The 21,957-nt window shown below is 40.0% G+C and overlaps 3 protein-coding genes across 13 annotated transcripts in view; 1 reads left to right on the forward strand and 2 right to left on the reverse strand.

Annotated features, from left to right (window-relative positions):
• Positions 1–10,057: 10,057 nt before the first annotated feature.
• ushbp1 (Usher syndrome 1C binding protein 1) lies at positions 10,058–17,234 on the reverse strand. 9 transcript variants are annotated; one of them, XM_077584549.1, is made up of 14 exons: positions 17,096–17,234; positions 15,923–16,125; positions 15,663–15,799; positions 14,138–14,301; positions 13,863–14,036; positions 13,420–13,667; positions 12,725–12,865; positions 12,567–12,649; positions 12,358–12,484; positions 12,048–12,279; positions 11,117–11,275; positions 10,630–10,727; positions 10,362–10,484; positions 10,058–10,263 (listed from the first exon to the last, which is right to left on the reverse strand). In XM_077584549.1, the coding sequence occupies exons 1-14, from the start codon at positions 17,099–17,101 to the stop codon at positions 10,098–10,100; spliced, it is 2,061 nt and encodes a 686-aa protein (XP_077440675.1). In that variant the 5' UTR covers positions 17,102–17,234; the 3' UTR covers positions 10,058–10,097. The 9 variants fall into 9 exon arrangements, with proteins under 9 accessions (XP_077440675.1, XP_077440676.1, XP_077440674.1 ...); XM_077584550.1 differs by having other exon boundaries at positions 13,420–13,664; positions 13,860–14,036; XM_077584548.1 differs by having other exon boundaries at positions 12,358–12,481; positions 13,860–14,036.
• A 488-nt stretch (positions 17,235–17,722) lies between these two features.
• On the forward strand, positions 17,723–21,357 carry babam1 (BRISC and BRCA1 A complex member 1). Its single transcript, XM_077584712.1, has 9 exons — positions 17,723–17,847; positions 18,513–18,953; positions 19,061–19,119; positions 19,211–19,331; positions 20,124–20,202; positions 20,280–20,304; positions 20,391–20,520; positions 20,743–20,829; positions 20,913–21,357. Exons 2-9 carry the CDS (start codon positions 18,534–18,536, stop codon positions 21,111–21,113), a joined length of 1,122 nt encoding a protein of 373 aa, XP_077440838.1. The 5' UTR covers positions 17,723–17,847; positions 18,513–18,533; the 3' UTR covers positions 21,114–21,357.
• gtpbp3 (GTP binding protein 3, mitochondrial) overlaps positions 20,979–21,957 on the reverse strand; it is a 31,554-nt gene continuing 30,575 nt past the window's right edge. For all 3 annotated transcript variants that reach the window (XM_077584710.1, XM_077584707.1, XM_077584711.1), the window contains one exon: positions 20,979–21,126. The gene's annotated coding sequence lies outside the window, so the exon portion shown is untranslated. The remainder of the gene's footprint in view (positions 21,127–21,957) is intronic.

Genomic DNA, 21,957 nt, shown 5'->3' on the forward strand with positions numbered 1-21,957 from the left:
CCGCCCAGGACCTGCTGGAGGTGGTGGGAAAGTTCCCATTTGGTGTGTGTCCTTGTCATTCAAATCAGCTGCCTTGAGGTGGCTGCCAACAAGGTATCAAGTTATTGTCCGTGGATTTGCTGAATTGAAAATTGAAAATGTGAAACATGTCTTTGGTTGAGATGAAATAAGCCACAGAATAAACAACTTTACATCGCTAAAAACATTCTAAAAACTGTTTGGCCAGAAATAACTCAAATTAAGTAAAAAAAGGACCAACTCAACTTTTTGAGTTATTTAACCCAAAAAGTTGGGTCAGATGAATAACCCACAAAACAACCAAAAAACTGGGTTGCTTTGTGGGTTATTAATTCAATTTTACCCAACTTTTTGGGCTAAATAACTTAATTCAATTGGGTTATTCAATTTACCCTAAAAGTTGAGTCGAATGAATAACCCACAAAACAACCCCAAAATGGGGTCGTTTAGTGGGTTATTGTTTAATTTGACCCAATGTTTTAGATAAAATAACTCAAAAAGTTGGGTTGGTTCATTTTTGACTAAATTCAGTTGGTCATTCAATTAACCCAAAAAGTTGGGTCAAACAAATAACCCACAAAGCAACCCAGAAATTAGTTTGCTTTGTGGATTATTAATTATTTTAATCACTCAAAAAGTTGGGTTCGGTCCATTTTTGACCCAATTTGGGTTAATTTGGACCCCACCGTTTTTAGAGTGCACAGTAAGCAAAGACGGGCAACTGGCAGCCCTGACCCACACACAGATTGTCCATCCATCCATCCATTTTCTTGACCGCTTTTCCTCACAAGGGTCGCGGGGGTGCTGGAGCCTATCCCAGCTGGCTTCGGGCAGTAGGCAGGGTACACCCTGAACTGGTTGCCAGCCAATCACAGGGCACACAGAGACAAACAACCATACTCACAATCACACCTATGGACAATTTGGAGTGTTCAATTAACCTGCCATGCATGCCTTTGGAATGTGGGAGGAAACCGGAGTACCCGGTGAAAACCCACGCAAGCACGGGGAGAACATGCAAACTCCACCCAGGAAGGCCGAAGCCCGGACTCGATCTCACGTCCTCAGCACTGGGAGGCGGACGTGCTAACCAGTCAGCCACCGTGCTCCCTCACAGATTGTCCCCTCAAATAATTTTTGAAAATAGGAAAATGCTTCCATGTTTTAAGTTTTAATAACATTGTTTACCACTATATGGCAGACATCACTTAATAGTGCTTCCACTGGGTCTTTCTCCATCGAAGAAAAACTGAAAATGGTGCCATTCCTGTAACGTAGGATGCAAATTACGTGTTCAAAAAAAGGCAAGCTTACCAATGTGGAGTAAATGTTTTTGACTGGCAAATGGGCAAGTATTAGCAAGATTAGCAACTATTAGCATTACTACATTCGAACGTAGTTGCAATTACGTTCAAAGGTACTTGTAGGCTAAATGCTAAAAACTTAGCTTTTTTCCCATAATGCCATGGGCATATTGACTTGCATATGCTTAAGTAAAAAGAAAAGAAAAAAAGCCATTTCTTTTTTAGCATTTGGCCTACATTATACCAATACGTTTGAAATTTAACTAAGTACATGCCATGGGTATTGACTTGAATAAATGATATATCCTTTTTGAATAACAAAAAATATACATACATCTGGGTAAAAACAAAACCAGTCTGTGATATTGAAATGCTGCTGTAGCGCTTCCTCTGTGTCTTCAGACCAAAATGTCGGTCCTTTGTTGACTGTTTCACATAGTCGCTGATTGTAGGTGAAGCTTCGTAAATAACAGGTGGGGGGAAGTTGGATAGAGTTAGCATTTTCTAACATTACATCTTGAACTAAAAAAATTGTGGCCTGTAAGTCATGGATAGACTCTCTTGTCACGGGTGTTTATGTTTTCTGGTTCACATCCTAAGAGTCTATGTTATGCTGCTGTCCTTGTTATTCCCCCACTTTAGATGACCAAGGGCTCAACCATTCAAAAATTTCAACTGTAATTGACTTGGCCTCTCTCATTAAGTGTTTTTCTTATGTTACGCCATCATTCCCGGAGGTTGAGAAACGCAATTATCCTATTGTCACAAAGAAGTAGAAAGTACAGACGTCTGTTTCCAAACGTAAGAGTAAAAAGTTGTGAGAAAAATAAATACTCAACAACAAATGCCTGAAAATCAGACCCAAGCATTTGTACTGTTGCTTCCCATCATTTGACAGGCAGTTGTAGCTCATCATAATTTGTTGTTGCTGAAACTCAGCACAGGTGCACAAAAAATATATAGCAGAGTGTAAATTGACTTTCCTCTTCAAAAATAGGCAATTGTATAATACGTTTGTAGAATTATGCAAGATGTGAATGAAGACTTTGGTAATACACACAAATGCAATTACAGCCCTGTGGTCTGCCACTTTTTTGGGGGGAGTGTCAAATTTGAACACATTCCTTGGTACCACTTTCTGGTGCTAAGCCAAATCTTGACCACCTAGATAGAGTGCAACTCACTAAGCATGCCCGCTTAGGGGACTGCTTTTGTTCTAATATGTCAAGGTGAAAAACACCTCCTGAGCAATCAATTCTCAAACCTGAAAAAAATACAAATAAATCACAGAATTAATTGAATAATCTGATTAAATTTTTATTTTGCACTGAAGTGTATTACAAATCAATTGTTTTGTTAGTTTGGCATTATTTTGGCAATTTAAAAGAACAACAACAATTAAACAATATGACACAAGAGGGAGTGATGTTTTACTCACCAATCTTTTTCAAACGGATTCAGTTACTAGCTCGGTCAGTTTTCCAAAATAAAAGTAGATGTTTGCAAATTAAATAATTATTTTTGACACCTTTAATTCAAATGGATGGAAATTTTATATGCACTTGAAATAAATCTTGAGAATTAGTCCTAAACATTTCGGTGAGTGAAGGTTACATAGGAGTCAGTCCTATCTATATTATGTGGACTGAGAACGTCATGTGTGTGTGTGTTCAAAAATTAATTGAGGGGATAACCTGTGTGTGGGTCAGGGCAGCCAGTTGCCCATCTTTGCTCTACTGTGCACTCTAAAAACAATTGAGTCAAAAATAACCCAAATTGGATCAAGAATGGACCAACCCAATTTTTTGAGTTATTTAACCCCAAGAGTTGGGTCAAATGAATAACTGACAAAACAACCCAAAACATTGTTATTATAAATGGCTTATTAATTTAACAAAAAGTTGGTTAAATTAAATTAAATCAACCGAGTTTGTTGGGATTGCTTTGTGGATTCTTAATTTGACCCAACTTTTTGGGTTGACTAAATAACCCAATTGAATTGGATCAAAAATGAGCCGACCAGCCAAATAAAATTAATCACTCACAAAGCGACCCAATTTTTTTAGGCTGTTTGTGGGTTATTTATTTCACACAGTTTTGGGGGGTTATTGAATAACCCAATTCAATTGTGTCAAAAATGATTTTGAACCAACTTTTTTTTTCTTTTTCTTTTTTTTTTAGCTATTTAACCCAAAAGGTTGGGTCAAATTAAATTAATATTAATAAACATTTTTGGGGGGTTGTTTGAGGATTATTTATTTGACCCAAATATTTGGGTTAATTGAATAACCTCCCAAAAGTTGGGTTGGTCCCTTTTTTCCCAACTGTTTTTAGAGTGTGGCTACACCTACAGAAACTGAGTGCATGTGAAAGGACCGTTAAGGAATTGAATAAAGTCCTAAGGACTGCGTATAGCAATTATGGAGTGGCCTCATCCAAGGGTGTGTGTCAAAGGAAACATTATAGTTAAAGGTGCATTGTGCAGTTTAAAAAGGTAATATTAAAGCTTTTTTCTACGTCATGCATTCTCCACCAATGCCCAGATGAGTGCGAAGAGCCCTGACTGTTTTACTCTGACTGCTTCTATCAGCTTTTATCTTCCTTTTATAGTAGAGTGTGCGGACCCTCACACTCCACGGTTTCTTTGAAGTCATGTCTTCGTTTGTCAACTGTGTCGCTTTAAGATCTTGCACGTACTCGCACGCGCACCATGAACGAGCCTGATACATATGTTGCAGTTACGCTTTGGGCCAGAGGTGGCAGTCATGAGTAAAAAAGTGACAAACTGCACAAAGATGCTTTAATCAAAACGGTCCCGCATGCACGTCAGTCATCACAAGTGTCCTGGAGTTACTGTGCAGGCACAATGGGGACAGACGGACTCGGCCACCCCCATTCAAGAGGGAAAGGTGGGCCAGGGCGCCGAGCCCCGGGGGACCCAGCTGACGGGATACCACCAGGATACAGAGTGGTCCGCCAGCCCCACCAAAGCGCCCCAACTGACCCCCAGCAGGCGGATACAGGGACCCTATTGCCCCCCCCCCCCCCCCCAAGCCACCTGGGTCCAAAATGATTACCACTGGCAGCCTGTCAATATGGTGTCAGAGTATAATCCAGTAGAGAGACCGTCACCATGTACGTTTTCTCAGACAGGGCATTAAGTTAACACTCAGTGCAGCCACAACATTTTGTCATGCTCCTGACTTCTCGCATTTGTAAATCGTTGTCCAATCTGCTCTGTCAGTGTGCCCTAGACATTGGCTAGAGGTCAAATAAGGGTTCTTAGGGCTATACTATGAACCTAATCTGCTCAGGGAAAATGACTCAAATGCGCTAACAGTATTAGAGGGAAGCTCCGCCCATCTCGTCTTTCTTCTGTAAACACCTTAGTGCAGTAATCTAACGGCCACAAGCTGCCAAGTAACCTCATTAGCTCATGTCATCTGCTGCCGTTCCCGTTCTCGTCGTTGATCTTATGTTTGTTTTAAACTACAGTAAATAACAAACTGTTCCCTCCCATACGGCGCATTTAACATACATTTTAAATTCTATTATTCATTCTGCACATACAAAAAAGTATTTTATTTTTGGGTGCATGTGCAATGTGGTAAACTGGTGCAATTCACCCTCTTTTCATCAATAATTAAACTCATACAAAAAAAATTGTTCTCCAGTGTATGGGCCCAGTACTAATGATGTGAATTCACAATCAAAAACAGTTCTTCCATTCATTTTTATTATGCTTATTTGCAACCAGAGAACAAAATGCTTTTCCGATTTAAAGTTATCTGAAATGTTGGACTTTTTTTCATTTTGAAAGGGGAGAAAAAATAATACAATGGACCAGAAACCATCGTGTACTGCTTTCCTATAGCACTATCCCAAAAGTTACATTTATGTTTCTGTGCATGCTCAAAAGTTTCTACCTATCGTCAACTGTAACCCTCGGTGGTGGAATCAATAAAACCCACCACAAATATTCCCAAAAATACAATAAAATGTATTTTTCTAACAACCTTAACTTTAAACTATATACTGTACAGTTCATATGAGTTTCAAACTAAAAAATGTTTGATACTTGTATAAAATATGAACAGAGATTTGGACTGAAACAATCAAAAATAATAAATGCAGAATTTGCTTTGAAAATTCATCAAATATTTGTATAGGCTATATCCTATAATATTTGGTATTACTGTAATTAATTAGTATTTTTCCCCGCCTTTTTTTTTAGATATGTAATTAAATTTAAAAAAGGGTGTTAATTAGTTCACTGTAACATACTTTAGTGGTGGCTCGTAGCTTCTCCAGTTGGTTTCATAATGATGCTAGCGTCACCGTCGTACGCTACAGCTAACGAGTACAGGTATTTTTCTCCATCGCAAGATTCTGATACATAAAACGGATGACTGGCAAGTACAACCCCTTGAACATCACTATGTTTGTGACAGAGGTGTTTTGATTATCATAAAAAAAAAACTTGCTTAACTTGAGGATCTGCGATGCTAGCATGCAGCTAGCCGGCCCCAGCGGCACATACAAATAAATGAGTTGCAATTCCTACAGCAATGATTTACCCACATTGGATTGAGTTGAAATCTTTGGCCCTGCTCTTCATCACCTCGCTGACCTCTCTGTTGGCTCCGTTGACCCACTGGTGTCAGCTCAGTGGAGATCAGAGGGAAGAGGAGGGCGGGTATGAAGCTGTGACAGGTGAGCTAATAGCTTTAGCGGAGAAAGGGATGACGGCACCGGCTGTGATCTCTTTGCATAGATTATAGAGGGACAACTTATTAAAATGAGGAACGGATGGAGAGTAAATGAATTGACCTAAAACCCCTGAGTCACTGCGCCCTCGTTTGTGTGTGCGTGTGTGTGTGTGCGCGCATGTGTGTTGGAGTGAGAGATGGCATCCACCCCCACGCAGCGCTGACTGACAGCCTCGGTCGTTGGAGGTGGTTGGAGTATTTTTACCAGGCCCTGAAAAATTGCAAGCATGGAGGCTTCCTCAGTGCCTGCAGTAAATTTGAGGGAAGGTTAATGCCACATATAGCGAGTGAATTCACAGCACATCATTATATTAAGTATCTATTGAAAGAGCCTGTAGGCCAAGGTGTTAAATAAATTAAATATACCTTGAAGCCCGAGGGTTCCATTTTCGTGACCAGTGCGAGTCTGGCACCAGGCAAGGTCTAAATCTGCGCAGGGGCGGGGAAGACTTTGTTTTAGTATTTCGTAAAGGAGCTTGCCACAGTTTAAAATGTGTGTTTTGCGCTGTTGACGGCATGAACACAGCTGATTTGATTCACTGCAATAGAAGCGACTCCTCTCAAACTGATTTGATAGAGGTAATGCAGGAGGTAAAAGTCTGTTGATAAGGAACTGCAATCAGACCACCATGGGCGGATGACGTCAAGTTGGCCAGGGACTCAACATGTGACACAACTATGCAGGCCCGCTTCCCCCATCTGGTGCCAGTGGTTGGAACAAAGTAAACATGAGTGAGAAGCAGAAAGGAAGAAGCAAGTGCACACAGTGGTACTCGAGTTTTAAGATAATGCTGTCAACAAAAGTCACTGTGACCTGCTGCAGCTAGTGCATACGAAAGCATGGCCACCGCAACTCAACTATCACAATTTGAGACCAACATTTACAAACTGTTAATTGTACTCACAAAGATGTAGTACAGTATTCTGAGATCTACAGATTTCATGCTAAACGATGACAAAACTTTTTGAACTAACACAGGTTCGAGTGTTAGAAATTTAAAAATAATCTTTTGAGGAAAACCAAAAACAAAGCGAAAAACTATTTGTGCTACTGAAAAGAAGACAGAAGTCCTAGGGCCTTTTTTGGAAAGTCAAATCTCCTAAAGTTTATTTCACTTTTCCTTCACCTTTGTTGGATTACGTCATCGGGTCAAGGAGAAATAAAAAGGTGCTTCTTTTCGAACATAGGAAAGGACAACACGCTTTTACTAACTGACGTCATTGTGCGACGGTGAATATTGCTGATGTAAGCCATTCGCTTGCTGACTTTACAGGCAAAATATTAATGAAATGAGCAAAAAAAAAAAAGAAAGCACAGGTGCTATTTGATGTTTTTGTGAAGGATTTTGAAATTCTACATTCTCAAATAAATCATGGAAAGTGTTTTTAATTAAATTTTTGTCCCCTTTGCTTTGAACATATATTTCTTGATTTAATTCATTATCCATTTGTGACCAAAAAAAAAAGTTTTATTCCAATTTTTATTAAATGAGTGTTGTTACATTATTGAGTGAAAAAGGCAATCGTCTTTGCGTTCTGTCCACTACGTCGGTACCCTGTTGCTTTAAATCTTGCTGCCGTAAAGAATTGTGGGTAATATCCTTTTTGTAAAGGTTGGTCCCATCCTTCAATCCGGGCCATCGCGCTCGGATTGGATAGGAAAATTTCCTTGGAAAAACGAGAATCCGAAAAATATCCTAATCTTTTCTGGATAAAGTCGAATACCGCATTTAAAAAAAAAGTAATGTATTTAAAAAAAAAAAAAATTTAAAAGAGAGAAATTAAGTACTATGCAATCATGACAATCTTTTAACGAAAGTTACTGATTGATAACCCATACAGGTGTGAGTCCATCTTGACAACAAGTCAACAATCAAATATTTTATTTTGAAGTTCATAAATTTGTTATTCTGTGTACTTTTTTTTTAGCAGTTGCTTTCATTCATTGCTATTACAGATGTACAATAGTTGCAATTTTAAGTGTCTTAGTCAACAGAGATTTATGAAGAGGATCATCAGAAAAAAAGTTATCAGGCCTGTGTAAGTTCTGTACATTGAATGTTCAATTGAACTATTTGAGATTTGAAATATTTGTGATTTGGTAGACAGACTAAGTTAGCTACAGTCAAATAGCACATACAGTAGTTTAGTATTTTTCAATAGAACAAACATACACACTGTACATACATACAAACATACTGTACATAAAGATGAACATCAATTAATTAACCTACATTTTTGATTTAATCTCTTCTAAAAACCCGTTAACTAACTGTAGCTGATTTCTCCAAATACTGATCCAAAATTCAAGAGAATGAGCTAATGTGACACCAGTATGGTTGAACTCCTGTCCATTTGCTCATGATAAAAGGTAACATGTTCCCACTCAATGCACTCTCTTTGATACAAGAAGAGTCAAGTAGAGGTTACGACCGCGGTGTAATCCCCAAAAAAACTTTGATGAACTTCAACGTTAAACATAGATCTTCAAGAAACGCACACACAAAGGGGAATGATAATTGTATCATCTGCTCTAATGGCAGCTATTACAACAATAGCCACGATGACCTGGACGTACGGGGGGGAGCGGGAAAGACAAGGCCTTTATGGCGACCTTTGCTCGGGAAACGGCGTTCCGGCCAAGAGTCAGGGCGCCGGGGACTCGCCACCTCGTCTGCCATTGTCAAGCTTCAATTCACAGCACAACACAAGGGCCAGGCATCGCTGTGACCCTGTGGGCGTGACACTCAACCTTTGCCTTAACCTCCTGACCGTCATCCACAGCTGCGGATGACCTTTTCGGATGGGACAGGGCACAGGGTCGGCCGGAGGGGAGGGGAGCGGGGTGATTGAGAGATGACTTGCGAGATTGGATGTGGGAAGGAAGGTCAGAATGGTGCAATAATAGATTGCAAATAAAGGAAACAGAAAACGTCATTTTTGCCCTCTAAAAAACACTTGGATCAAAAATAACCCAAAATGGGTCAAGAATGGACCGACACAACTTTTTTAGTTATTTAACCCAAAAAGTTGAGTGAAATTAAATTACTAACCCACAAAGCAACCCATTTTTTGTTGTTGTTTTGTGGGTTATACATTTAAACCAACTGTTTGGGTAAATTGAATAACCCAATTGACTTGGGTTATAAATGAACCGACCCAACTTTTAACATAATTTCTTATTTTTTTTTAGTTATTTAACCCCAAAAAGTTGGATCAAAAATTTGGGTTGCTTTGTCGGTTATTAACTAAACCGAATTTTTGGGGTTAATTGATTTAATTGAATAACCCAATTCATTTGACCCAACTGTTTGGGTAAATTAAATAACCCAATTCAACTGGGTTTAAAAATGAACCGACCCAACTTTTAATTTTTTTTAGTTACCCAAAAAGTTGGATTAAAAATTTGGGTTGCTTTGTGGGTTATAAATTAAACCCAACTTTTCGGGTTAATTGAATAACCCAATTGAGTTGGGTCAAAAAATTAATCGACCCAACTTTTTAAATCCCAAAAGTTGGGCCATATTAAATTAATAACCCACAATGCAGCCCAATTGTATGGGCTGTTTTGTGTTTTATTCTTTCGACCCAACTTTTTGGGTAAATTGAATAACCAAAAAAGTTGGGTCAGTCTCTTTTTGACCCACTTTGCATTATTTTTGACCCAATTATTTTTAGAGTGTGTACAAAACTACAACCTAAAACCTAAAAATATTGTTGTTGTTTTTTTACATAATTTAAGAGACCTGGTCCTTTAACTTGATTAAAGTGAGAAAAAAATATATATATATTAAAATACAGTTCCCAGATGTTCCTCCTTTCTTAATTCAACGCAATTGGTTTGGCTTGACTGCAGATAAAGTGTACTTTAGTGAGTTCTGCTATGAAATTGAAGTTTATTGTACTTCCACAATGGATGAACAAGCAGTGTCTGACTGTTATGCATACACATCATTTAAACATGTACATATATGTAGTGTTTGAAATATTTTTAATAAGACACAAATCACAGCACAGTCTCTTCCCTCCTCCATTCTGAATCTTCCCCAAGAGCCTTGGACGTCTCGCTCTGGATGTGCTGATTCTCCATCATGGCTGCTAGCTTCTGCTCCAGCTTCCACACCTGCTCCCTGTACTTTCGGCGAATGTGTCTGTATGAGCTCAAGGCCTTACTGGAAGGGTGACAATTCAGAAAGAGAGATTTACACTACACTTACCAAACGGTTGAACATTCTTTTGCTACTCTGGACAGGAATTCGGACAAGTATACCTGTGCACTTGCGCGATTCGTGCTGCATGTTCGTCACTGTCCCTACTGTTCAAAGTGCTGTCTGGGAGCGTTCCATTCAATGAGTCATAAACTAAGGCCAATCTCTTCTTTAGGGCTTGTTCCCTAAAAGCCAAAGAGGAGAAGATGCATTTTAGTCTTACCTGAAAGTATTTTGATGATATACATATGCTAAAGTGCAAAAAAACTCAAATAAAATAAAAAACACCAAGAGGGTTTGATTGACATCACTGTATGCTGATGACCAAACCTCTGAAGTAGTGCCTGCAGTTCTTTCAATATGTGCCTCATCCTGAGCCCAGATACGTCACCATCACTGCACGCTTTATCAGCAATCTCGCACAGCCTCTAAAAAGGAAAAACAAAACAAAGCAAAAAACACATATGAAGAGATAAAATTGATATACGTTGAACTTGTATTAACTAAATCAAACACCATCTAAAAATGTGTCCTAACACTTGTCCATATTAAGATGTGTGCTGCCATGTCCTTGTCCTTTGACAGTGGCAGAGGTGTGAAGAGCAGCTCTCATCTAAAGACCTTGTTTGACCAAAATATCCCACCCGGCCTGCAGGGATTCTCTGCTTTGGTAGCTCGATGTATGATTTCCCAGGTGGGACACCCAGATTTGAATCGGGTCTGCCACAAAAGACCAACGTCCTGCTCCCTCTTGTACGTTTCACCTTGACTTTTTATCTCTTGAAAAAGTAAAGGAAAAGTGTGCTGCAATTCGTACCTGTTGTTCAGTCTTACGATCCTGCTGCTCCTCTTGGGGGCTTTCTGGAACTCGAGCTCCAGATGCTTCCTGTGCTTTTCGGGCCATCGCGCTCCACTCCAGACACCTCAGCTCTTTCTCCTTCAGACGAATCACAGCACGGAGATCCGACATCTCCTCCTGAACAAGCAGAAAAAATGTAAGCTATTATCAGTCATTGAGTGAATTCAGGAGGGAACCATACACATTTTAAGTGTTTACATTAGGGGTGTCAAAATGATAGCGTTAATTTGGAGTTAATTTAAAGTTCCTTTAATGCTACTAATTTTTTTAATGCACGATTAATTCCATTGGGAATTCCAGTCGCAACGCAGCAGACACATCCATGTCAAAATTTAGCAGCAATAAATTTAAAAGTAATGCATATATTTGTGGAGACTGGGGTCAAGATGTATTTTGCCATTTAAAAAATGTTCAGAATTTCACAAGTTACTTCATGTTAAAGATTAGATAGCTCTTAATATGAAAAGAAAAATGCACTGAGCTGTCACCAATGTCTTACAAATTATGCCATCTAGTGGCAGAAAAATTACCTCAACACAAATAAATATCAGTGTATCACACGGTACTGTACATCTTTTAAATTTTAACTAAATTTTATCAAATTACTGTATCAATGACTAAAAGATGCAGCCATATTTCTATTAGTTTAAAAAAAAAATCCCCACTTTTATGTTAACAAGAGTATGAAAGTTTAGGGAAAAAATATTTTATTGTACATTTTATTGTACATTTAGATAGAACAGATGTAAAATTTGCAAGTAATCGTGAGTTAACTATTGAAGTCATGTGATTAATTACGATTAAAAAATGTAATCGCCTGACACTCCTAGTTTACATATTTAGAGCAAGACTTGAAATTATTGCGGATGTCATTGATGTAGATTCTTACCCTGGCTGTGATCAGCTCATGGAACAAAGATGTCTTATCTCTCTTGCGTTCAGCGAGCTTGGTGCTATCTTTGTGACCCACTCTCAGCCCAGAAGTGTAACCGACATCTGTGCTCATTCTGGCTTCTGCTTGATGTGGACGTGGCTTTGGGAGGCAAACGGCCGCACGGTTTCCTTTCAGCTTCTCAATCAGCTGACGGAGCGTAACCTCTCGATCAGTCAGCTCTGGAGTTCTGGAGTTACAGATTCTAAATGACTTCGCCATTGCTAATATTAGTTTTTGTTTGCCAGGAAGTCCTTCAAAATATCACCTCTGTACGTGTGTTTCCATCTCCTTGGTGACATCAACTATCGTGAAGCTGGTTGACAACTCCTCACTTCCCATTTTCCTGTTCTGAGGTGATGGACTGCCAGGCTGCTGCTTGTTATCGACTCCTGCTGAGGACAAGAAAAATTACAATTGGTGTTTGTGAAACAAGCACACACAAAACATGTGTACGAGTGTGTGCTGAGTACACACCGACGATCTGCGCAGGGATGCTTTGTTGCCTCTGAGCATCGTGAAGCGACAAGAGTTCGCTGTAGGCTTCTTCACACTCCTCACTGGGAAAAGCAACAAACCACAGCACAATTTTGATATCATAAGCATGATAAGCATGCCTTGTTTTATTTGTGTACCAGTATCGGAGAGCCAAGTGCATGGCCGAGCAGTCATCCTCAAGCCGCTTTAGCGTAGCACTCATCTGCTCACACTCTGCCCTCCTTCGCTCCAAAACAAAAGTCAGACGCTCGTTCCTGGCCTTGAGTTTTTCAAGATACCTGGAAACACCACATGTGTAATGATTGGACACATTTATCCAAACAACAGCAGTGATGGGAACTGGGAAGTGACAAGTAAAAATATTTTGTTACTGTTCTTAAAATGTCATTGGGGACGGCCATTTTGCCACTTGCTGTCGACTGAAAATGACATCACAGTGCCTGAGGGCTCAGCTTGCGAACGTCTCATGACCAAACTAAGCAAACAGGTGAACAATGATGCCGTTACCTGAGCCCTTAGAGTCAATACAGTGTCTACCATAGACACTGTTATCTCATTTTCAGGCGACAGCAAGTGGTAGTATGAGACAAAATGGCCACCCAGTAGGATGGATAAAAACGGGTGGATTTAGCTATATTTTACAAGCACAATATTAATGAGAATGTTGTGTTTAGACTAGTTTGAGGTGAACATAGAACATAATATTGTAAAAAAAAATAAAAATTGGACTTGACTTCCCCATTAGGTTTGAGTGTGAATTAAGAGTATTAGCAGTAGTCGTAATAGTAGTAGTTAGTAATTGAAGGAGGTCTAAATTGAAATGACATGGCACCTGTTGAGCCGTTCCATCTCAGTCTCCAAGCCATTGGGGCTTGAACAAGGACTTCCCGAGGTAACAAAACTCAGTGGAGAGCTGTCACCTGCTGAAGATAATGAGCCTCCTGCTGCTCTTCTGAGGAGTAAAGGAGAACCCGGAAAGGAGGAGGAGGCCCGGTCAGCACTATGAGGCCCAGTGGTGCCTGAAGATTTGTATGAAGGAGAGCAAATGGCTGACCTCCAGGCCTTCTGGTGGCCAACCTGCTGGAAGACAGGAGAAGAACTTTGTCTGATTTGAATAGTCTACTGTATATTGTTGAAACTGATGAGTCACCAAAGTCGATGCCACAGATCAATAATTTTGCCCCGGCAATAAAAATGGGCATACTATGACAAAGAAAAATATTTTGTGGCCCTACAATAATTACAAAATACTGCGACTCTAAATACACACACCACCTTGCTCTTCTCCTCCTCCACCTGGCTGATGCTGTGCGCTCTCTGCAGTTCTCCAAGTTGAGCCTGCGAGGGAGGAACGTCACCACACTTTTCCATGACTGCCTCCTGGAATGTTTCCCTTGCTACATCCGGTGGACAACAAATCCCATATTCCTTTTCCATCTCTTCCAAAACCTGTAGGGACCGAAAGACGCAAACTGATGATAAAAAGACTGCTGACAAGACACAGAATGACTTGGAAATATTTAATATTGTATTTGTTTCTGTGTCAATACTTTAGTAGTCTTGTCCCAGCTGTCCTGAGCTGCTCTCAGATGCTCTTTGGGTTTGTCTCGGTCAGAGGATGTGATGGGGGCTGCCCAGGACCGTCGGCAGTTGATTGAGTCCTCCACAGCAGACAGAGCCCCCTTGAGTTCGGTCCACATGACACTACTGCCCCCTACGGGAATATATATGAAGATGCAATTATTAATCATTTCAATAACACGATTCAGGAAGCCACTTTTTTTTTTCAAACAGATTTAAAATTTGTGCCAGCCTGATGTCTATAAGGCCAGCGAGCAAACGTGTTAGCATCTTCTCATTCTTTTTTGGTCAGAGCAAAACATTTTACAGCCAAGTTCAACTGGCAAATCATGTCTGCACATACAGTATAACTATATTTGATAATAGGCCTATAACTGTTTATGTTTTTGTAATTTTTTATTGTAGATGGATATTGAGTCTGAAAATGATGTACTTAGATTACATATATCGTGTTGTATTTTTATGTAGGCTAGTATTGACAGTTTCTTGAATTGCAAAGTTAAAGTGCTGGTATTGACAATTCCGAACATCCGGGCATTTCTGCTATTTCCACAATGCAACATTTCGTTTCCGAGGCGTATTGTATTGCTTTTTCCTGTGAGTAACACACAAACAAGGCATATTGTTATAGTAGTCAAACAACATTTAAGCACTTTTTCAAACCAAAATAATCCTCACAAGTCAAATTACAACAATTCAAAGTCGAATGCTTTTCAATGAGCGGATCGTGTCATTTCACTGAGGAAAAATGTTGCATTAAAGGATAATGGGAAATCGGATGTATCCCACTCAGAGAAACGGTTCGGAAAATGGATGGATAGATGGATTGTGTCAGTTTCGACCTCAAAGGGTTTGAAGCAAACGTAAATAAAAGACATATGTTCACGTGACACAACGTGATTTAGAATGACTGCAGTAACTACAACAACAAAGAATTGATCAGATTCAGACATCTTTGTTGTTTACATTTGCCTCAAATACTTTAAGGGCAGAATGGGACACTCCGAGTGCGTTAAATCCGACTTCAAACGATCCTCGAATGCAGCACAATATTAATTAGATGTTAATTAATTGGTGGATTAAGACAGGTTAAATATTTACCGAAGGCTTTGACTTTAAGTGTTTGATTACATATTATTTTATCATCTCATGTTTCTACAGGCAACCTTTTTTTTTTTTTTTTTTACTTTTTTTGTGACTGGCAAAGGTCACAAGGGCCCCTTGAAAAATCTCATGGACCACACTAGGGACACTGTCAGTCATTCGCTCTTAGAAACGTCATCACTCTTATCCCCATAATGCTGCCCTCGTGCCCTGGCATTGCCTGTCCATGACCTTTTCGAATGCTTATCCTGACCATGATACTTGTGAGCTGAGTGTTACATGAGTTACACTCACACTCACATTCAGTCACTTAGCAGGAAATGATCTCTACCCAACACTAAGTGGCACTACATGGGCAACATTTAAGGGGAGGAAAAAAAAGAGACAAACCTCGGTAAGGCAGTGAAGATCTACATTTGACATCAGAGGTGACGTTCTTCTCTGGGATGCTTCTCACTAGCCTGTGTGAAAGCAGGTCAGGAAACAGAGCGCTGGCTGGTCTTGGTGGTCTCAAATCACCTGGTTCGCTGCGAAAGAGCATTTTTACGCTGCTTTAATTAAATGCTGATTGCATCATTTATGTATTTAACCAGATTGGTCCAATTGAGATTCAGAACCTCTTGACATCACCTTGCTCTTGCTTACACTACCTTGGTGCCTTCAATGAGCCCATCTTTTTGTTGACTTCAGCGATGATGCTGAGCAACGTGCCCACTTCAGCTTCACACTGAGCCAATTCCGCAGGCGAAGGCTCCACCTGAGGGTAAAGACTCCCATGGTCGAAGCGCGTCGTCAGCTCCTTGTCACTGTCAGATGCCGTGTCCAGGCTGTCACATCGGACCAAACTGAACTGCTGCAAAACCATGTGTTTTTAATCTGTTAGGACTGATATTTAATTTTTTAAAATGTAAAGCTCGGTACAGACAACTTAAATGATTATACATTAATGAAGCTATACAAGAGGGCAGACCAATCACAATACAACAGTTTGAAAGAGGTTACTTGCAATTTTTTTAATTGTGCACCACATTTATCCATTCAGCCATTATCTGAACTGCTTATTCCTCGTTTAATTCATATTAATTAGGATGAATGAAGAAGGCCTCATTAAGAAGGCCTCATTAAGAAGGCTTTTAATTATTTTTTAAGATGAAATATTTTGTGCTCTCAAAGTAGATGTGTTATTGGCGCCTATTGTTTTGAGCTGCGGAAAGGGGGGAAACTAAAACATCCTGTATGCAACTTCCTGCCTGTACAAATATTTGTGCATCAAACAACCTTGTGCTGTGCACAAAAATCAAGTACAATTAACCATCCATCTCAAAGTACAGTTAACGGCAACGTTAAAGCTAACGTGTAGTTTCTTGTCATTATTTAATGTGCAGAAGCTTTTGCTGACATATTTGAATTCCTCATTTCTCATCATTCCATCAGACAGAGAACAATAGGGATACATTCCTGTTCTGCATGACTATTCCAAACATCCACTGGATGAAATTCCAAGACCTAACATGTTTTCATGTAAACACACATATTATATATTGACAGAAGACTGTGATAATGGAATATCCTGAGTAAATTTTCTGCTGATGCAATGTTCATACTGTACCAGCATGACATGATTACAAGAAGATTCATTTGTTTATTGCTGCAGTCGTTCATAGGTTTATCATTCTTCTACAGTAAAATCTTGCTGTCTCAGGGGTTAATTGAACACTATTACAATGTCATTGTTATTTCCAAAGCTTCTTAACATATTACATAATGTACCATCAAAACATCATGTCACATTTTAAATAGTCAAGCGCTTAAGCATGACCTACCTCCATACTTGATAGTTAGGGCTAAGAAGAAATTTCTACCGTAGATGTTCCCTTCCCACTGCAAAAAAAAGATTTTAAACTGTCGCTACAATTATTTTATAGTTAAATGTTGATTAGAATGTCTGCCACTCTCTGCATATCTGCCAACCAGTGTTTAGTGTGATGAATGAAGTAAGTGGAAAGTCATCCACACCCATTCCTCGTCACTTTGTGTCGCTTCCTGTTTTGTCCAGTTTTAAATTTCATGCTTTTTGAATAGCAGGCTTTGACCAATGGTGTGAACGCAGAATGTGTGCAAATTAATTAAGTAGTGGCTTATTACAGTTCTAAATTTGGATTTGTTTTTGAAAATTGCCCACCCTTACAATACACAATTGTGTGTGCGTGCGTCTGTCTGTGCGCGCGTGCGCACGCGCGCGCCTTCTGCCATACCTGTTTGTGTATGTTTCGAAATCTTAATACTCTCTTGGTGTAACCTATAGATAACAAGTAGGCTATAAAGTGAAATATTTTGGAAATACACCATTACAGACATGCAATTATGCAACATTCAGTTTGTTTTCTTCAGAAGCGAGGCGTAGGCAAGGTACTTTCTTTACAAAAATACATTACCCATAATGCCCAGAGGTTTAAATGTGGTCATTTCCTGTGCGGAAGTTCAAAACAAACGCTAGCTGCTAGGCGATACATCGGTCTACTTTCAATGAGTTTCACGATATTTGCATCCAAGAACTATCAAAGCCATTAATTTGGTAGGTCTAGTCTTTATTTGAATCGTACGTCTTTTCGCACGGAGCAAGTTACGCTTTGAAATTCCAATTAAGGCTTGCTTTATGCTAATGCTAACTGCTCTTTTTTTTTTTTGCTACTGCGCTGTCATCAAACAATAATTATAAATTATATTGTTTTATTATTTGTAGTGTCTTTTTTTAAATTTGTATATATACCTGCGTTCTAAGGTATTAAAGCGTATTTCAGACTACATGCAGTACACTACAAACAATACAGTTACAATTCATCATGCTACTTGTGTGCTTGGTTTATACTATCATTAGTTTGAGCAGGGAAGCAAATCTGAGTATATTTATAGTATAGTAGTAGATAAATCTCGTTTTTTTTTAAAGTCTGCGCATGTTCTCCCTGTACATAAGTGGGTGTTTTTCAGAAACTGTGGCTTCTTACCTATTCCAAAAACATTTACCTGAAGTTCATTTTATTGGAAGACTAAAAAGTATCCATTGATGTGAAAGAATGTGATTGGATGTTTGTCTCTAAATACCCTACGATTGGCTGGCGACCAATCCTAGTATAAGCGGGATAGGTCATAGGGAATAGGCTGCAGCTCACCCACAACCAGAATGAGGACAAGCGCTATAGAAAATAGACAGACAGATGACATTTTCCCTTTCTTGTTCAGAACTCAGCAGCCTTTATATCCATGGAGACGCCCGAGCCTGGCCCCGCAGATGGCGAGGAGCGCCTGGTGGAGCTGCGACCGCGAACCCGCTCCAACCCCGAAGGTGCGGAGGACCGTCGAAGCAGCACAGGTAGCCTCGGAGGTGGCGGTAATCCCACTTTATCGCAACCGGCTGTGGGCAGCCGTGTCGAAGGCGAGGGCGAGGCTTCGGCCAGTGACAGTCCTTCGTCTTCCACCACCGGCACCATCTCCGCGGCTGCGGCTCAGACTGTCGCTCCCGTTGCCGGCGCTTCTGCCTCCACGGCCATACAACATGCTTTGGTTGCTGCATGCAAGGAGAGGCCCAAACCCACACCACAGCAGCCCGCAATGGCAGCCTCTGTCCCGCCACCGGCAGACTACCAAATCCGAGTTCCTCGTGTTAACTGTCCAGAGAAAGTGGTAGGCTCATATTTTGGGTTTTCCACTCCTTTGTATTCGTACTAGAAATGTTTTTCTTACAGATTCAAACAATCATCACAAGATTAATAGAATGTGTGTTGTTGTAGATCATCTGCCTGGACCTTTCTGAAGAGATGTGTTTACCAAAACTGGAGTCTTTTAATGGGTATGCTCCTTGTCTAAACTTTCCCAACCCATTGAAAGTAGTAATGATTCCCACCCTCCACCCCCCTCCCATCATGTATTTTTCTCCCCAGCTCTAAAACCAATGCCCTGAACATTTCCCAGAAGATGATCGAGATGTTTGTCAGAACTAAGCACAAGATTGACAAACGGCACGAGTTTGCTCTGGTGGTGGTTAATGACGACGCTCTGTGGGTGAGTCACTTTTGAAAGTATTCATGTAACCTCCAACCTTTTTTGTAGCAGGGTGCTTTATAACGAAGTTTAGATTTTTTTTTTTTTAATTAATCAAGAAAGAAAATTGGACTCAACGGGAATATTCAAGATCCATTTATAGTTGCTTTGAAAGGTCAACAGACCAAGATAAATATATATATTTTTAAATCACAATTAATGTGACATAACTTGCCCTACAAAAAAATAAGAATTTGGATAGTACGTTTAACCAACAGCGATAATGTGATTGCACAAGTGTACACACCATCTTATAACTGAGACGTATGTTGCTGTGTTCAGAATTAACCATTCACAATCATGTCAGTCAGCACACAACTGCCACTATTTAAATTCCTCTGATGAACCCCAAATATAGTTAAGATGTTGTAAACTTTTTTTTTTGTTTAGCTTCCTAGCAGAAGCCTGAAGGGTTTTTGCTAACACTGACTGGTATTTGGAACGTGTTCGCTGGTGGAAGGTTTTGAAATGAGCTATTTGAACATGAGTGTGTAGAATTTTTATTTTTTTATATATATAAACCACTGTTTGAATTGTTTTTGACAAGTTTCCATATTGTATTAATCTCACCTTAAAGAATCCACCTTAGTTGGTTCTTTCCTGTTTTTTCAAAGGAGCTCTCCACTCATATCTGTTTTGGGGTCGTCGTTGTAAATTGGTGAGATTGTGTCATTGATGTTTAGGCAGGAGGAAGTGGTTGTTTGCCGCCCGGTAATAAATGATCTAGGCCCTGATCGTTCCACTTTGTCTCAGCTCTCAGGCTTCACTTCAGACCCCAGAGAGCTGTGCAGCTGTCTGTATGACCTGGAGACCAACGTGTGTGAGACATTTAGTATCCTTCCAGTTACTGCCCATTCAGGTACCATTCCAAGAAGTAATTTTAGATTGAGCCTTAACTTTCCTCTGCAGACCTGGAAGATCTTTTGAGTGTCATGTAAGCTCTTTCACACATCATCTTCATTTCACAAAATATTCTACAGCATAGATCATTTGACTAAAATAGGCTTGTCTGATTAACAGTCGTCAGAAGATTGAGCTGCCGTCAATGGAGAATGTTCAGACTGTGCCGCCTCCTTACGTGGTGCGATCTGTACTTATTTACGGCCGCCATGCTGGACAGCTGCAGCTTAACCCGTCTGAGGCAGTCAGTGTAAGTCAGAATGAGACGCTTGCTCTCTCACCTATTTTCATTTACTTCAAGCATCCATGAGGTGGCAGTAGATCATTTGTAATGACTGGTATTTGGTTTGAGTCAACTGCATACCAAAAAAATTAACAATTAGATTTTGAAGAGATGTCAGTCTGCTTCCCAACTACTGTCCAGGTGCCTTTGAGCAGAGCCATGAATGTTTTTCTTGTTTGTGTCCTTCAGAAAATGCTTCAGTCTCCCTATTTCTTCTTCGACGTGGTCTACCTCCACAATGGTGCTGAAGATCACGGCGAGGATACGAGCTGGCGGGTGAGTGGGGAATCTCACCAAGTTGCTAGGGCCTACGCGTGTTACTGTTTTCTCATTCTCATCCTTTTGTTTTCTGTCTCCAGGACAACTATACGTCTTTTTGCAACCTGGACTCAAAGGGCATGTGCTATCGCTTTGAGGTTTCCTTGAGCGGCCCCGCCATCGAATTGCACAATTGCATGGCCAAACTTCTTGCCCACCCTCTGCAGAGGCCTTTTCAGAGTCACGCGTCATATAGCCTCCTGGAGGGAGAAGAGGCGCAGGAAGTTGAGGCCACCGTCTAGAATGGGACTTGTTCTGCGGGGAAATAAACACACACTGTAAATGAGTAGACCAGCAGCTGGATTGTAGTTCCTTGATTAGAATGGATGCAAAATTAATACTAATCATCAGGATCGAGGTCTCAGTTCATGTGTAACAGTTGAAGTCGTGCACTGGAACACAATGTACTATTGCACACTTTTTTCCATTTTACTTAGTTATGTTGTGGGCCGTTTATTGTTTGAATATATTTTACTAAAATAAGAAGATTGAGTTTCATTCTTTGCCTTATTGTTATCAGTAGGAAATCCACTCCCTTTCCAATTCAACAGCAGTATAAATCAGTCAGACTTTATAAAAATAACATTTTGACACTGAATTAATCTGCAACACTGCACCCCCATTGTGTATTCACAGGCATGTGGAAGGGGCATCCGGATGGCAAAATGTCCATCCATCACAACTGCACAGGGTTTCAAACTATGGTTAATGTTTCAAAGTAGGGCTTAAACAAGGTTTTTGATTTCAAAATATTGTTTTAGACAATGGTTTTGATTTGAAAATAGGGTTTTAAACTAGGGTCATGTTTCAAATTCGGGTTTGAAACGACTAAACCCGTCAGCAAATTCATTTTCAAAGGACATCAAAATCTGACTGTCGCCCCGGGCATCCATTTTGCTTTGCATGCCAGTTTTACAATGTTTCCGGACACAAAATGGGACAAATGACTCTTGGCATTCTGTTGAGTGAGTCCAACTCCGAATTCAATGTATTGTTTCTTGCTTTCTAATAGTTGTCAGAAGGTGGCAGCGTTTCTCCTGGAAATAAGGGGAGATATTGAGTACAGGACAGGTACTATGAAATGAA

Source organism: Vanacampus margaritifer, chromosome 13 (assembly GCF_051991255.1).
Source record: "Vanacampus margaritifer isolate UIUO_Vmar chromosome 13, RoL_Vmar_1.0, whole genome shotgun sequence".
Lineage (NCBI taxonomy): Eukaryota > Metazoa > Chordata > Actinopteri > Syngnathiformes > Syngnathidae > Vanacampus > Vanacampus margaritifer.